This window comes from Anomaloglossus baeobatrachus, chromosome 2, assembly GCF_048569485.1.
Source record: "Anomaloglossus baeobatrachus isolate aAnoBae1 chromosome 2, aAnoBae1.hap1, whole genome shotgun sequence".
Taxonomy (NCBI): domain Eukaryota; kingdom Metazoa; phylum Chordata; class Amphibia; order Anura; family Aromobatidae; genus Anomaloglossus; species Anomaloglossus baeobatrachus.
This window is the reverse complement of record NC_134354.1, coordinates 437,658,163-437,672,907: the sequence shown is the minus strand read 5'-3', so window position 1 is coordinate 437,672,907 and position 14,745 is coordinate 437,658,163. Positions and strand designations below refer to the sequence as shown.

The following is a 14,745-nucleotide window of genomic DNA, read 5'->3' as shown; positions in this document are numbered from 1 at the left end:
CCACGGCTACAGGATAGAATTCTCTTCCAGCCCGCCAAACAGATTTTTTCTGTCCACTCCCCCCTGCTCCAAGGCCGCCGCCTTCTCTCAGGCCGTGGCATCCTTGCAGGCCAACGGAGTAATTGTACCGGTTCCCGCCCGGGAACGGTTCAGAGGTTTCTGCTCAAATCTCTTCCTAGTCCCCAAAAAGGACGGTTCCTACCGGCCCATCCTGGATCTCAAGATTCTCAACAAGCATGTTCAGGTGCGGCATTTTCGCATGGAGTCTCTGCGATCAGTCATTGCCTCAATGACCCAAGGGGATTTTCTGGCATCCATCGACATCAGGGATGCCTATCTGCATGTGCCAATTGCAGTTTCACACCAGCGTTGGCTACGTTTTGCAATCGGAGAGGAACATTTCCAATTCGTGGCTCTCCCCTTCGGGTTAGCCACGGCCCCTCGGGTATTCACCAAGGTCATGGCAGCAGTAGTTGCGGTTCTGCACCTCCAGGGGTTGGCAGTGATTCCTTACCTGGACGACCTTCTAGTCAAGGCTTCATCCAGCGCAGACTGTCAGCGGATTGTCTCGCTCACTCTCGCCACTCTAGCCCAATTCGGGTGGCTTGTCAATCTACCCGAGTCCACTCTGACTCCGACCCAGAGTCTCACGTACCTAGGGATGCAGTTCGAGACTCTGCCGGCACTTGTGAAGCTGCCCTTAGTCAAACAGCAGTCCCTCCAACTGGCGGTGCGCTCTCTGCTGAGGCCCCGCCGTTATTCCATCAGGCACCTGATGCAGGTGCTGGGTCAGATGGTGGCGTCAATGGAGGCTGTTCCCTTTGCCCAGTTCCATCTGCGTCCTCTGCAGCTGGACATTCTCCGCTGTTGGGACAAGCGGACTTCCTCCTTGCACAGGCTAGTGGCTCTGTCGCCACAGACCAGGAGCTCTCTTCAGTGGTGGCTTCGGCCCCTCTCTCTGTCTCGGGGCGCTCCTTCCTGGCCCCGTCCTGGGTGATCCTCACCACGGATGCCAGTCTATCCGGCTGGGGAGCAGTATGTCTCCACCACCGAGCGCAGGGCACTTGGACTCCGTCCGAATCAGCCCTCTCGATCAATGTGCTGGAAACCAGAGCTGTGCTTCTAGCTCTCCTAGCCTTTCACCACCTGTTGGCGGGCAAGCACATCAGAGTCCAGTCAGACAACGCGACAGCGGTTGCCTACATCAATCACCAAGGCGGGACACGCAGCCGCCTGGCAATGTTGGAGGTTCAACGCATCCTTCAATGGACGGAGGACTCCAAGTCCACCATATCCGCAGTCCACATCCCAGGCGTGGAAAACTGGGAAGCAGATTATCTCAGCCGTCAAACCGTGGACAGTGGCGAGTGGTCCCTGCATCCGGCAGTGTTTCAGTCAATCTGCTGCAAGTGGGGCACTCCGGACGTGGACCTAATGGCATCCCGTCACAACAACAAGGTTCCGGTTTACATGTCTCGCTCCCACGATCCTCAGGCCTTTGCAGCGGACGCTCTGGTTCAAGATTGGTCCCAGTTTCGTCTGTCCTACGTGTTTTCCCCTCTAGCTCTCTTGCCCAGAGTCCTGCGCAAGATCAGAATGGAGGGCCGTCGGGTCATCCTCGTTGCTCCGGACTGGCCCAGGCGAGCTTGGTACCCAGATCTGCTCAATCTGTCCGTAGAGGTGCCGTGGCATCTTCCGGACCGTCCAGACCTTCTCTCACAAGGTCCGTTTTTCCGCCAGAATTCTGCGGCTCTCAGATTGACGGTGTGGCTCTTGAGTCCTGGATCTTGACGGCTTCTGGTATTCCTCCTGAAGTCATTTCCACTATGACTCGGGCCCGGAAGTCTTCCTCGGCCAAAATCTATCACAGGACTTGGAAAATTTTCCTGTCCTGGTGTCGCTCTTCCGGCCATGCTCCTTGGCCTTTTTCCTTGCCGACCCTTCTGTCCTTTCTACAGTCCGGTCTGCAGCTAGGACTGTCCCTCAATTCTCTCAAGGGACAAGTCTCGGCTCTGTTAGTGCTGTTCCAGCGGCGTATCGCCCGGCTGGCTCAGGTCCGCACCTTCATGCAGGGCGCGTCTCTCATCATTCAGCCTTACCGGCGGCCCTTGGATCCCTGGGACCTCAATTTGGTCCTCACGGCCTTGCAGAAACCCCCCTTTGAGCCTCTTAGGGAGGTTTCTTTGTTTCGTCTTTCACAGAAAGTGGTCTTTCTAGTGGCCATAACTTCCCTCAGGAGAGTCTCTGATTTGGCTGCGCTCTCTTCGGAGTCACCTTTTTTGGTTTTTCATCAAGACAAGGTGGTTCTCCGTCCGACTCCGGACTTTCTCCCTAAGGTGGTTTCTCCTTTCCACCTTAACCAGGACATTACCCTGCCTTCCTTTTGTCCGGCTCCTGTTCATCGCTTTGAAAAAGCGTTGCATACTCTGGATCTGGTGCGGGCGCTCCGGATCTATGTGTCTCGCACCGCTGCTCTTAGGCGGTGCACCTCTCTTTTTGTGCTAACCACAGGTCGGCGTAAGGGCCTCTCTGCTTCTAAGCCGACCATAGCCCGTTGGATTAGGTCGACCATTTTCGATGCCTACCAGTGTTCTCAGGTGCCTCCCCCGCCGGGGATCAAGGCACACTCGACCAGAGCTGTCGGTGCCTCTTGGGCTTTCAGGCACCAGGCTACGGCTCAGCAAGTCTGTCAGGCTGCCACTTGGACTAGCCTGCATACCTTTTCAAAGCACTACCAAGTGCATGCTCATGCTTCGGCAGATGCGAGCTTGGGCAGACGCATCCTTCAGGCGGCTGTTGCCCATTTGTGAAGTTAGGCTCTGCCTACTTCTCAGTTTTTCTGTTTATTCCCACCCATGGACTGCTTTGAGACGTCCCAATGTCTGGGTCTCCCATAGGAACGATAAAGAAAGAGAATTTTGTTTACTTACCGTAAATTCTTTTTCTTATAGTTCCGTATTGGGAGACCCAGCACCCTCCCTGTTGCCTGTTGGCAGTTTCTTGTTCCGCGTGTTATCACCGGCTGTTGTCGTGGACAGAGTCTCCGGTTGTTCCGGTTCTTCCTCTGTTTTTACTTGTGGGTGGCTATTCTCCTTCAGCTTTTGCACTAAACTGGCTAGATCTGGTTCTCCAGGGGGTGTATAGGCTCAGAGGGAGGAGCTACACTTTTTAGTGTAGTACTTTGTGTGTCCTCCGGAGGCAGAAGCTATACACCCAATGTCTGGGTCTCCCAATACGGAACTATAAGAAAAAGAATTTACGGTAAGTAAACAAAATTCTCTTTTTTTATTATATTGGACATATTTTTGTTCCAAGATGTGGACAGGGCTATAAAAAGCAACTCATGCTGGCTTCCACACCCTCCCCCCCCCCCCACCCACCCTTTGTTTTAGACTTTAACACCCCCATAAGGTTGGGAAATTCAGTCAATTAGCATGACATTGGCTTTCTCGGCTGGTCTGTTGATGAAGCCACTGTCTGTAGGAATGGTGTCAGGCAGGTAGCAACTACCTGCCTGTTAGTGCTTAATGGGGTATTCCCCTCTCCAAGATCCCATCCCAATATGAAGTGGGATTAATAATATTAGCAAATACCTCCTATTGGAAATGCAGTATATTTCTCTCAGTGCCCTGTTGCTTATCTCATGTTCAGGGCGTTGCAGGAACTTTGGTATCCTTCGTTATGACCAGGAACAACTAATTTTGACACTGTGGTCATAACCATGGATACCTAAGCTCCTGCAATGCCCTAAACAAGCGGTAAGCTATATTAGTGAATCAGGAGGGCTATACTACATTTCTAGTTGGAGGTATATTATAGCGACTACATATTTGGATAGGATCTGATGTGAATAACCCTTCAATCACATTTTATTTTATTAGTTGAAGTCCCGAATATGCCTTTTAACATATATTTGTTTTCTGCATACAGAAGATGATCGTCGAGATCACGGCAGGTATGGTGGTGATCGAGGATATGGTGGGTCTCAAAGTTCTGGTGGTGGCAGAGGCCGCGGTGGTGATTCCGACAGACCTGCTGGAATAAGGTTAGTATAAATCGTATTTAAATTTTTTTTTTTTTATCAAACTCATATGTTTAATATAACCTGCATATTATATTGATCGTGCACCTGAAATGGATATTTATTGAACTTGATGCCTTGCTCAATTTTAACATTGCTCATGTATAATCCTGGGCTGAGCTTTTATTGCTCTTAAAGAGTAAGGGTCTGTTTACATGGACTTTTCTGGTGGTTGTTTAAATGCCCGAGGGATTTCTCTCCGATCGCTCAGTGCACATAGACTTCCATGTTTCTCGGCAGTGCAAGCCCTAGACTGTGCACCATCTAGCTTAATGACTGCACTGCACAAAAGATAATTTCATCCAATGAATGATCATTTTGTCAGTGGATTAGACGCCTGTTTGCATGCCAAGATAATCGTGAAACCAACCTTTTTAAGATCTTGTAGCAAAAATACACCTTTACTAAAAATCTGTTTGTGCCTTTAAATTGCATGCAGATTGGTGGGTGTCCAGGTCCTGAGATCTCACAGATCCCTGAAAACACTCCTAAGAAGTGCTTAGCTTCTGCCAGAGCCTGCACATCGAGCAGAGTATGGATACAATACAAAAGCTATACAGGAAACAAACCAATTAGAATCTTAGTGTAAATGTTTATATACTTTTTAAAATGTACCTCTGCTTTCAAAAGAAAAAGGATTATACTGCCGGACTTTGCTTATTGTTTTCTCTGACTCGTTCTATTAGGACTTGGCTGTTAACGCTAAGTATAGGATCTACAACAGTTCTGTGGGCTGTACTAAACTAGATGGCGTTTTGTTGCTTTCAGCCGCTTAAGTGCAGGAACGACTGCTGTAAGATCCTATGGGGCTTGCTACCACACTAAAGGCAAAGCTAAGAATGACTAGCAGGACACTGTATGTTTAACAGCAGAATCCTCTCAAAAGTGTGTTAGAAAAATGATTATGGCAAAGTCCTATTTGTTCTCTTCTGAAAGTGGTGACACTTTAAAGGCCACTTCACACTAAACATCGATAGCAACATCGCTGCTAAGGCACAACTTTTGTGACGTAGCAGCGATGTTGCTAGTGATGTTGCTGTGTGTGACATCCAGCAACAACCCGGCCCCTGCTGTGAGGTCGTTGGTTGTTGCTGAATGTCCTGGACCATTTTTTAGTTGTTGCTGTCCCGCTGTGAAGCACAGATCGCTGTGTGTGACAGCGGGACAGCAACAACTAAATGTGCAGGCAGCAGGAGCCGGCTTCTGCGGATGCTGGTAACCACAGTAAACATCGGCTAACCAAGAAGCCCTTACCTTGGTTACCCGATATTGACCTTCGTTACCAGCGTCCGCCGCTCTCGCTGCCAGTGCCGGCTCCCTGCTCTCTACACACGTAGCCGGAGTACACATCGGGTAATTAACCCCATGTGTACTCTAGCTAGGAGTGCAGGGAGCCAGCGCTAAGCGGTGTGCGCTGGTAACAAAGGTAAATATCGGGTTGGTTACCTGATATTTACCTTAGTTACCAAGCGCAGCATCGCTTCCACGCGTCGCTGGTTGCTGGTGAGATCTGCCTGTGTGACAGCTCACCAGCTCACCAGCAACCTGTGTAGCGACGCTCCAGCGATCCCTGCCAGGTCAGGCTGCTGGTGGGATCGCTGGTGCGTCGCTTAGTGTGACGGTACCTTAAGTCGAGATGTGTTTATATATGTAATCTTGTATAGCATATATAACATAGGACAATACAGTTGACTTAATTGAATTCCCGCTATTGACGAAAACAAAGCTTCTGCAATTTGTGGCTATCATTTTGGAAATCTGCAAGATATGGCTGTCCTTTCACTCCAGTGGAGTCTGTAATGCTTCTGTGAGCATTCAGCAAGTTTACCCTGTGATATTAGTTGATGGTGGCCATCGCAGACCAATTACAATTTCACATGTGTATTACCACCGCCATTCCCATGCCCACTGTATCTAGCAGCATCATAAATCTTTTTCATATGCCTTGTTTGGGTGATCAGAACTGAGGTCGGGCCAGGATTTCAAGCTTTAATCCGTAGTCAGAAAATAGCATATATTGTGAAATTGGCTTAAAGGGGTTTTCCCATGAATAGCATTAATTTTAAACAATAGATCTTGGAATAATAAGTTCCATATTTGGATGTGTTTGGAAAGAAGGGAATTTTGTTTACTTACCGTAAATTCCTTTTCTTCTAGCTCTAATTGGGAGACCCAGACAATTGGGTGTATAGGCTATGCCTCCGGAGGCCGCACAAAGTATTACACTCAAAAGTGTTAAGCCCCTCCCCTTCTGCCTATACACCCCCCGTGCTCCCACGGGCTCCTCAGTTTTGGTGCAAAAGCAAGGAGGAGGAAAAAGAATTTATAAACTGGTTTAAAGTAAATTCAATCCGAAGGAATATCGGAGAACTGAAACCATTCAACATGAACAACATGTGTACACAAAAAAACAGGGGCGGGTGCTGGGTCTCCCAATTAGAGCTAGAAGAAAAGGAATTTACGGTAAGTAAACAAAATTCCCTTCTTCTTTGTCGCTCTATTGGGAGACCCAGACAATTGGGACGTCCAAAAGCAGTCCCTGGGTGGGTAAAATAATACCTCGTAAGAGAGCCGTAAAACGGCCTCTTCCTACAGGTGGGCAACCGCCGCCTGAAGGACTCGTCTACCTAGGCTGGCATCCGCCGAAGCATAGGTATGCACCTGATAGTGCTTCTTGAAAGTGTGCAGGCTTGACCAGGTAGCCGCCTGACACACCTGCTGAGCCGTAGCCTGGTGCCTCAAAGCCCAGGACGCGCCCACGGCTCTGGTAGAATGGGCCTTCAGCCCTGAGGGAACCGGAAGCCCAGCCGAACGGTAAGCTTCGATAATTGGCTCCTTGATCCACCGAGCCAGGGTTGATTTGGAAGCCTGTGACCCTTTACGCTGGCCAGCGACAAGGACAAAGAGTGCATCCGAGCGGCGCAGGGGCGCCGTACAAGAAATGTAGAGTCTGAGTGCTCTCACCAGATCTAACAAGTGCAAATCCTTTTCACATTGGTGAACTGGATGAGGACAAAAAGAAGGTAAGGAGATATCCTGATTGAGATGAAAGGGGGATACCACCTTAGGGAGAAATTCCGGAACCGGACGCAGAACCACCTTGTCCTGGTGAAACACCAGGAAAGGGGCTTTGCATGACAGCGCTGCTAGCTCAGACACTCTCCAAAGAGAAGTGACTGCTACTAGAAAAACCACTTTCTGCGAAAGGCGTGAGAGAGAAATATCCCTCATTGGCTCGAATGGTGGTTTCTGAAGAACCATCAGCACCCTGTTCAGATCCCAGGGTTCTAACGGCCGCTTGTAAGGAGGAACGATGTGACGAACCCCCTGCAGGAACGTGCGTACCTGTGGAAGTCTGGCTAGGCGCTTCTGGAAACAACACAGAGAGCGCTGAGACTTGTCCCTTAAGGGAGCCGCGCGCCAAACCCTTTTCCAGTCCAGATTGAAGGAAGGACAGAAAAGTGGGCAAGGCCAAAGGCCAGGGAGAAAAACCCCCAGCAGAGCATCATGACAGGAAAATTTTCCACGTCCTGTGGTAGATCTTGGCAGACGTTGGTTTCCTAACCTGTCTCATAGTGGCAATGACCTCTTGAGATAATCCTGAAGACGCTAAGATCCAGGACTCAATGGCCACAGTGTCAGGTTGAGGGCCGCAGAATTCAAATGGAAAAACGGCCCTTGAGATAGCAAGTCTGGTCGGTCTGGTAGTGCCCACGTTTGGCCGACCTTGAGATGCCACAGATCCGGGTACCACGACCTCCTCGGCCAGTCTGGAGTGACGAGGATGGCGCGGCGGCAGTCGGCCCTGATCGTGCTTAACACTCTGGGCAACAGTGCCAGCGGAGGAAACACATAAGAGAGTTGAAACTGCGACCAATCCCGAACTAAGGTGTCTGCCGCCAGAGCTCTGTGATCGTGAGATCGTGCCATGAATGCGGTGACCTTGTTGTTGTGCCGGGACGCCATTAGGTCGACTTCCGGCCTCCCCCAGCGGCAACAGATCTCCTGAAACACGTCCGGGTGAAGGGACCATTCCCCTGCGCCCATGCCCTGGCGACTGAGAAAGTCTGCTTCCCAGTTTTCGAATCCCGGGATGTGAACTGCGGAGATGGTGGAGGCCGTGGCTTCCACCCACATCAAAATCCGCCGGACTTCCTGGAAGGCTTGCCGACTGCGTGTTCCGCCTTGGTGGGTGATGTAAGCCACCACTGTGGAGTTGTCCGACTGAATTCGGATCTGCTTGCCTTCCAGCCACTGCTGGAACACTTTTAGGGCAAGATACACTGCCCTGATCTCCAGAACATTGATCTGAAGCGAGGACTCTTGCTGAGTCCACGTACCCTGAGCCCTGTGGTGGAGAAAAACCGCTCCCCACCCTGACAGACTCGCGTCCGTCGTGACCACCTCCCAGGATGGGGGTAGGAAGGATTTCCCATGCGATAAAGAAGTGGGAAGAAAGCCACCCCCGAAGGGAAGCTTTGGTTAGGATGTCCCAATGAAGAGGACGCAGGTGAAACTGCGCGAAAGGGACTGCCTCCATTGCTGCCACCATCTTCCCCAGGAAGTGCATGAGGCCCCTCAAGGTGTGTGCCTGACCTTGAAGGAGAGATTGCACCCCTTTCTGTAGTGAACGCTGCTTGATCAGCGGAAGCTTCACTATCGCTGATAGGGTATGAAACTCCATGCCAAGATATGTCAGCGATTGGGCTGGTGTCAGATTTGACTTTGGAAAATTGATGATCCACCCGAAACTCTGGAGAGCCTCCAGAGAAGCGTCGGGCTGTGTTGGCATGCCTCTTGAGAGGGTGCCTTGATCAGCAGATCGTCCAAGTAAGGGATCACCGAGTGACCCTGAGAGTGGAGGACCGCTACTACGGGAGCCCTAACCTTGGTGAAAACCCGTGGGGCTGTAGCCAGGCCGAACTGCAGTGCCACGAACTGCAGGTGTTCGTCTCCTATGGTGAAGTGCAAGAAGCGTTGGTGCTCTGGAGCAACCGGTACGTGGAGATAAGCATCTTCGATATCGATCGATGCAAGGAAATCTCCTGGGGACATTGAGGCGATGACGGAGCGGAGGGATTCCATCCGGAACCACCTGGTCTTTACGTGTTTGTTGAGCAGTTACGGGTCCAGGACAGGACGGAAAGACCCGTCCTTCTTTGTAACCACAAACAGGTTGAGGAAAAAACCTTGACCCTGTTGCTGAAGAGGAACAGGGACCACCACTCCTTCTGCCTTCAGAGTGCCCAGCGCCTTCAGAAGAGCCTTGGCTCGCTCGGGAGGCGGGGATGACCTGAAGAATCGAGTCGGGGGACGAGAGGCGAACTCTAACTTGTAACCGTGAGACAGAATATGTCTCGCCCAACGGTCTTTTACCCTTGGCAGCCAGGTGTCGCAAAAGCGGGAGAGCCTGCCACCGACCGAGGATGCGGATTGAGGAGACCGAAAGCCATGAAGAAGCCGCTTTGGTAGCGGCACCTCCGGTGGTCTTTCAGGACGTGACTTAGACCGCCATGAATCGGAGTGCCCTTGATCTTTCTGAGGCCTTTTGGACGAGGAGAATTGGGACCTGCCCGCGCCCCGAAAGGACCGAAACCTCGACTGCCCCTTCCTCTGTTGGGGTATGTTCGGTTTGGGCTGGGGTAAGGATGTATCCTTTCCCTTGGATTGTTTGACGATTTCATCCAAACGTTCGCCAAACAATCGGTCGCCAGAAATTGGCAAACTGGTTAAGCGCTTTTTTGGAAGCAGAATCTGCCTTCCATTTCCGTAGCCACAAGGCCCTGTGGAGTATCACCGAATTGGCGGATGCAACCGCCGTACGGCTCGCAGAGACCAGGACAGCATTAATAGCGTAAGACGCAAATGCCGACGTCTGTGTGGCTGCGTCAATTTGCGCTTGACCTGCTGATAGCTTGTAGCACCCATACGGCTGCAAATGCTGGGGCAAAAGAAGCGCCGATAGCTTCATAGCTGGATTTCAACCAGAGCTCCATCTGCCTGTGAGTGGCATCTTTGAGTGAAGCCCCATCTTCCACTGCAAGTATGGATCTAGCCGCCAGGCTAGGATCCACCTTGGGACACTGAGTCCAACCTTTGACCACGTCAGGGGAACAGGATAACGTGTATCCTTAAGGCGCTTAGAAAAAAAAAAAAACTCTTGTCAGGACAGGCACGGTGATTCTGGACTGCCTCTCTGAAATCAGAGTGGTCCAGAAACATGCTCAGTGTACGCTTGGGAAACCTGAAACGGAATTTCTCCTGCTGAGAAGCTGACTCCTCCACTGGAGGAACTGAGGGAGAAATATCCAGCATTTGATTGATGGACGCAATAAGATTGTTCACTATGGCGTCCCCGTCAGGCGTATCAAGATTGAGAGCGGCCTCAGGATCAGAATCCTGATCAACTGTCTCCGCTTCATCAACCAGAGGTTCCCCCGCTGAGACCCTGACCAATATGAAGATGTCGAGGGGATTTCCCAGCGAGCTCGCTTAGTCGGTCAGGGGCTGGGGTCTGTATCAGAGACCTCACTCTGGGATCTATGAGACACCCCGGGGGGACCTTGCTGGTCCAACTGAGAGGGGCCAGGGAGCAATGATTCAACAGTGCCCCTGTGCTGAGATACCGGTCTGGATTGCTCAGTGAATCCTGCCGGTAGCGGGGTCGTACATGCGGCGCAGGCAGCATAGTAAGCCTGTGTTTGGCACTCCTGCCTTTTATGGGCGCCATGCTGTTGTCTTCCCTGAGCAACACAATATATATATATACAGAATCAACTGTGCACCATAAAGTGTAAAGTATATCTTATATAATTTAAAATTACACTCCTGCAGAAATGTGGCTAGCACCACAGATGCTGCATGCCCCCCGCTTAAAGCGGTTGTGAGGCCACCAGGGTCCCTGCCTGGGTCTGTCAGAATTTGTCCCCCTCTGCAGCGTTCAAGGAGCTGACAGGAATGTCCTGAGGAGAGGAGGGAGCCGTGGGCGTGACCCAGAAAGTGCGGGAACTGGTGCCCGCACTGTGCACAGTGAGGGGGGTGGAGTATGCAAAGCATGCTCCAGCCCTCAGTGCTGCTCGTTCTGAGCAGCGTCCCGCCCTTCCCCTGCCTGTCAGGGCTGGGGGTGGGAGGAAAGGAAACTAGGCCGCAAAAAGCCGGGGACTCTAGTAATAAACGTGGCCGCCGTAAAAGCGCGGCCGGCGTGGAAGTCCCCGGCGCACTACAAGTCCCAGCCGCGCCGCAGTGTTTCCATGGCAGCGGCGGTCAGTGCGGCAGTCCCTATACGTAAACACACTCGGCAACGCTGAGTGTGTAATGGCACATATTAACCCGGTCAGCGCCGCGGTCCCCGGTGCACTAGCACACCCAGCAAAGCTGGAGTGTTGCTGTGCGCGGTCCCCACCGGGATACAGAGTACCTCCAAGTAGCAGGGCCATGTCCCTGAACGATACCCGGCTCCTATCCAGCAGGCTCCACAGGAGTTGTGGATGAAGCACGGTCTCAGTGCCTGGAGACCGATAGGATCCCACTTCCACCAGAGCCCTGAGGGGGATGGGGAAGGAAAGCAGCATGTGGGCTCCAGCCTCCGTACCCGCAATGGATACCTCAACCTTACAACACCACCGACAAGAGTGGGGTGAGAAGGGAGCATGCTGGGGGCCCTATATGGGCCCACTTTTCTTCCATCCGACATGGTCAGCAGCTGCTGCTGACCACTCTCTGGAGCTGTGCGTGCATGTCTGACCTCCTTCGCACAAAGCAAAAAACTGAGGAGCCCGTGGGAGCACGGGGGGTGTATAGGCAGAAGGGGAGGGGCTTAACACTTTTAAATGTAATACTTTGTGCGGCCTCTGGAGGCATAGCCTATACACCCAATTGTCTGGGTCTCCCAATAGAGCGACAAAGAAAAGAAGGGAATTTTGTTACTTACCGTAAATTCCTTTTCTTCTAGCCCCTATTGGGAGACCCAGACGATTGGGTGTATAGCACTGCCTCCGGAGGCCACACAAAGCATTACACTAAAAAGTGTAAGGCCCCTCCCCTTCTGGCTATACACCCCCAGTGGGATCACTGGCTCACCAGTTTTAGTGCAAAAGCAAGGAGGAGGAAAGCCAAGAACTGGTTTAAACAAATTCACTCCGAAGTAACATCGGAGAACTGAAAACCATTCAACATGAACAACATGTGTACCCGAAAAACAACCAAAAATCCCGAAGGACAACAGGGCGGGTGCTGGGTCTCCCAATAGGAGCTAGAAGAAAAGGAATTTACGGTAAGTAACAAAATTCCCTTCTTCTTCGGCGCTCCATTGGGAGACCCAGACGATTGGGACGTCCAAAAGCTGTCCCTGGGTGGGTAAAGAAATACCTCATGTTAGAGCTGCAAAGACAGCCCTCCCCTACGGGGAGGCAACTGCCGCCTGCAGGACTCTTCTACCTAGGCTGGCGTCCGCCGAAGCATAGGTATGCACCTGATAATGTTTGGTGAAAGTGTGCAGACTCGACCAGGTAGCTGCCTGGCACACCTGTTGAGCCGTAGCCTGGTGTCGTAATGCCCAGGACGCACCCACGGCTCTGGTAGAATGGGCCTTCAGCCCTGATGGAACCGGAAGCCCAGCAGAACGGTAGGCTTCAAGAATTGGTTCTTTGATCCATCGAGCCAGGGTGGCTTTGGAAGCCTGCGACCCTTTGCGCTTACCAGCGACAAGGACAAAGAGTGCATCCGAGCGGCGCAGGGGCGCCGTGCGGGAAATGTAGATTCTGAGTGCTCTCACCAGATCCAACAAATGTAAATCCTTTTCATACCGATGAACTGCATGCGGATAAAAGGAAGGCAAGGAGATATCCTGATTAAGATGAAAAGAGGATACCACCTTAGGGAGAAACTCCTGAATGGGACGCAGCACTTACCTTGTCCTGGTGGAACACCAGGAAAGGAGCTTTGGATGACAGCGCTGCTAGTTCAGACACTCTCCGAAGAGACGTGACCGCTACCAGAAAGGCCACTTTCTGTGAGAGTCGAGAAAGTGACACATCCCTCAGAGGCTCGAAGGGCGGCTTCTGGAGAGTAACAAGGACCTTGTTTAGATCCCACGGATCTAACGGCCGCCTGTACGGAGGTACGATATGACAAACCCCCTGCAGGAACGTGCGCACCTGAGAAAGTCGTGCTAGACGCTTCTGAAAAAAACACGGATAGTGCCGAGACTTGCCCTTTAAGGGAGCCGAGCGACAAACCCTTTTCCAACCCAGATTGCAGGAAGGAAAGAAAGACAGGTAACGCGAATGGCCAGGGGGATACTCCTTGTGCAGAGCACCAGGATAAGAAAATCTTCCACGTTCTGTGGTAGATCTTAGCAGAAGTGGACTTCCTAGCCTGTCTCATGGTGGCAACGACCCCTTGGGATAATCCTGAAGACGCTAGGATCCAGGACTCAATGGCCACACAGTCAGGTTCAGGGCCGCAGAATTCCGATGGAAAAACGGCCCTTGGGACAGTAAGTCTGGACGGTCTGGTAGTGCCCACGGTTGGCCGACCGTGAGATGCCACAGATCCGGGTACCACGACCTCCTCGGCCAGTCTGGGGCGACTAGTATGACGCGGCCGCAATCGGATCTGATCTTGCGTAACACTCTGGGCAAGAGTGCCAGAGGTGGAAACACATAAGGGAGCCGGAACTGCGACCAATCTTGCACTAAGGCGTCTGCCGCCAGAGCTCTTTGATCGCGAGACCGCGCTATGAAGGTCGGGACCTTGTTGTTGTGCCGAGACGCCATTAGGTCGACGTCCGGCACCCTTCAGCGGCGGCAGATTTCCTGAAACACGTCCGGGTGAAGGGACCATTCCCCTGCGTCCATGCCCTGGCGACTGAGGAAGTCTGCTTCCCAGTTTTCTACGCCCGGGATGTGAACTGCTGATATGGTGGAAGCTCTTTCCTCTACCCACATGAGAATTCGCCTGACTTCCTGGAAGGCTTGCCGACTGCGTGTCCCTCCTTGGTGGTTGATGTATGCCACCGCTGTGGAGTTGTCCGACTGAATTCGGATCTGCTTTCCTTCCAGCCACTGCTGGAAGGCTAATAGGGCAAGATACACTGCCCTGATTTCCAGAACATTGATCTGAAGGGTGGACTCCTGCTGAGTCCACGTCCCTTGAGCCCTGTGGTGGAGAAAAACTGCTCCCCACCCTGACAGACTCGCGTCTGTCGTGACCACTGCCCAGGATGGGGGCAGGAATGATCTTCCCTGCGTTAATGAGGTGGGAAGGAGCCACCATAGCAGAGAATCCTTGGCCGTCTGAGAAAGGGAGACTTTCCTGTCTAGGGAAGTTGTCTTCCCGTCCAACTGGCGGAGAATGTCCCATTGAAGTGGACGCAGATGAAACTGCGCGAACGGGACTGCCTCCATTGCTGCCACCATCTTCCCTAGGAAGTGCATGAGGCGCCTTAAGGGGTGCGACTGACCCTGAAGGAGAGACTGCACCCCTGTCCGTAGAGACCGCTGCTTGTCCAGCGGAAGCTTCACTATCGCTGAGAGAGTATGAAACTCCATGCCAAGATACGTTGGTGATTGAGTCGGTGCCAGGTTTGACTTTGAAAAGTTGATGATCCACCCGAAAGTCTGGAGAGTCTCCAGCGCAACATTCAGGCTGTTTTGGCATGCCTC

General features: G+C 52.1%; 1 protein-coding gene across 2 annotated transcripts in view; it reads left to right on the top strand.

Moving 5' to 3' along the window:
- Nucleotides 1-14,745, top strand: part of TAF15 (TATA-box binding protein associated factor 15) — a 109,994-nt gene that overhangs the window by 61,517 nt on the left and 33,732 nt on the right. For both annotated transcript variants that reach the window (XM_075336259.1, XM_075336260.1), the window contains one exon: nt 3,931-4,045. In XM_075336259.1, coding sequence (XP_075192374.1) covers nt 3,931-4,045 — 115 coding nt within the window. The remainder of the gene's footprint in view (nt 1-3,930; nt 4,046-14,745) is intronic.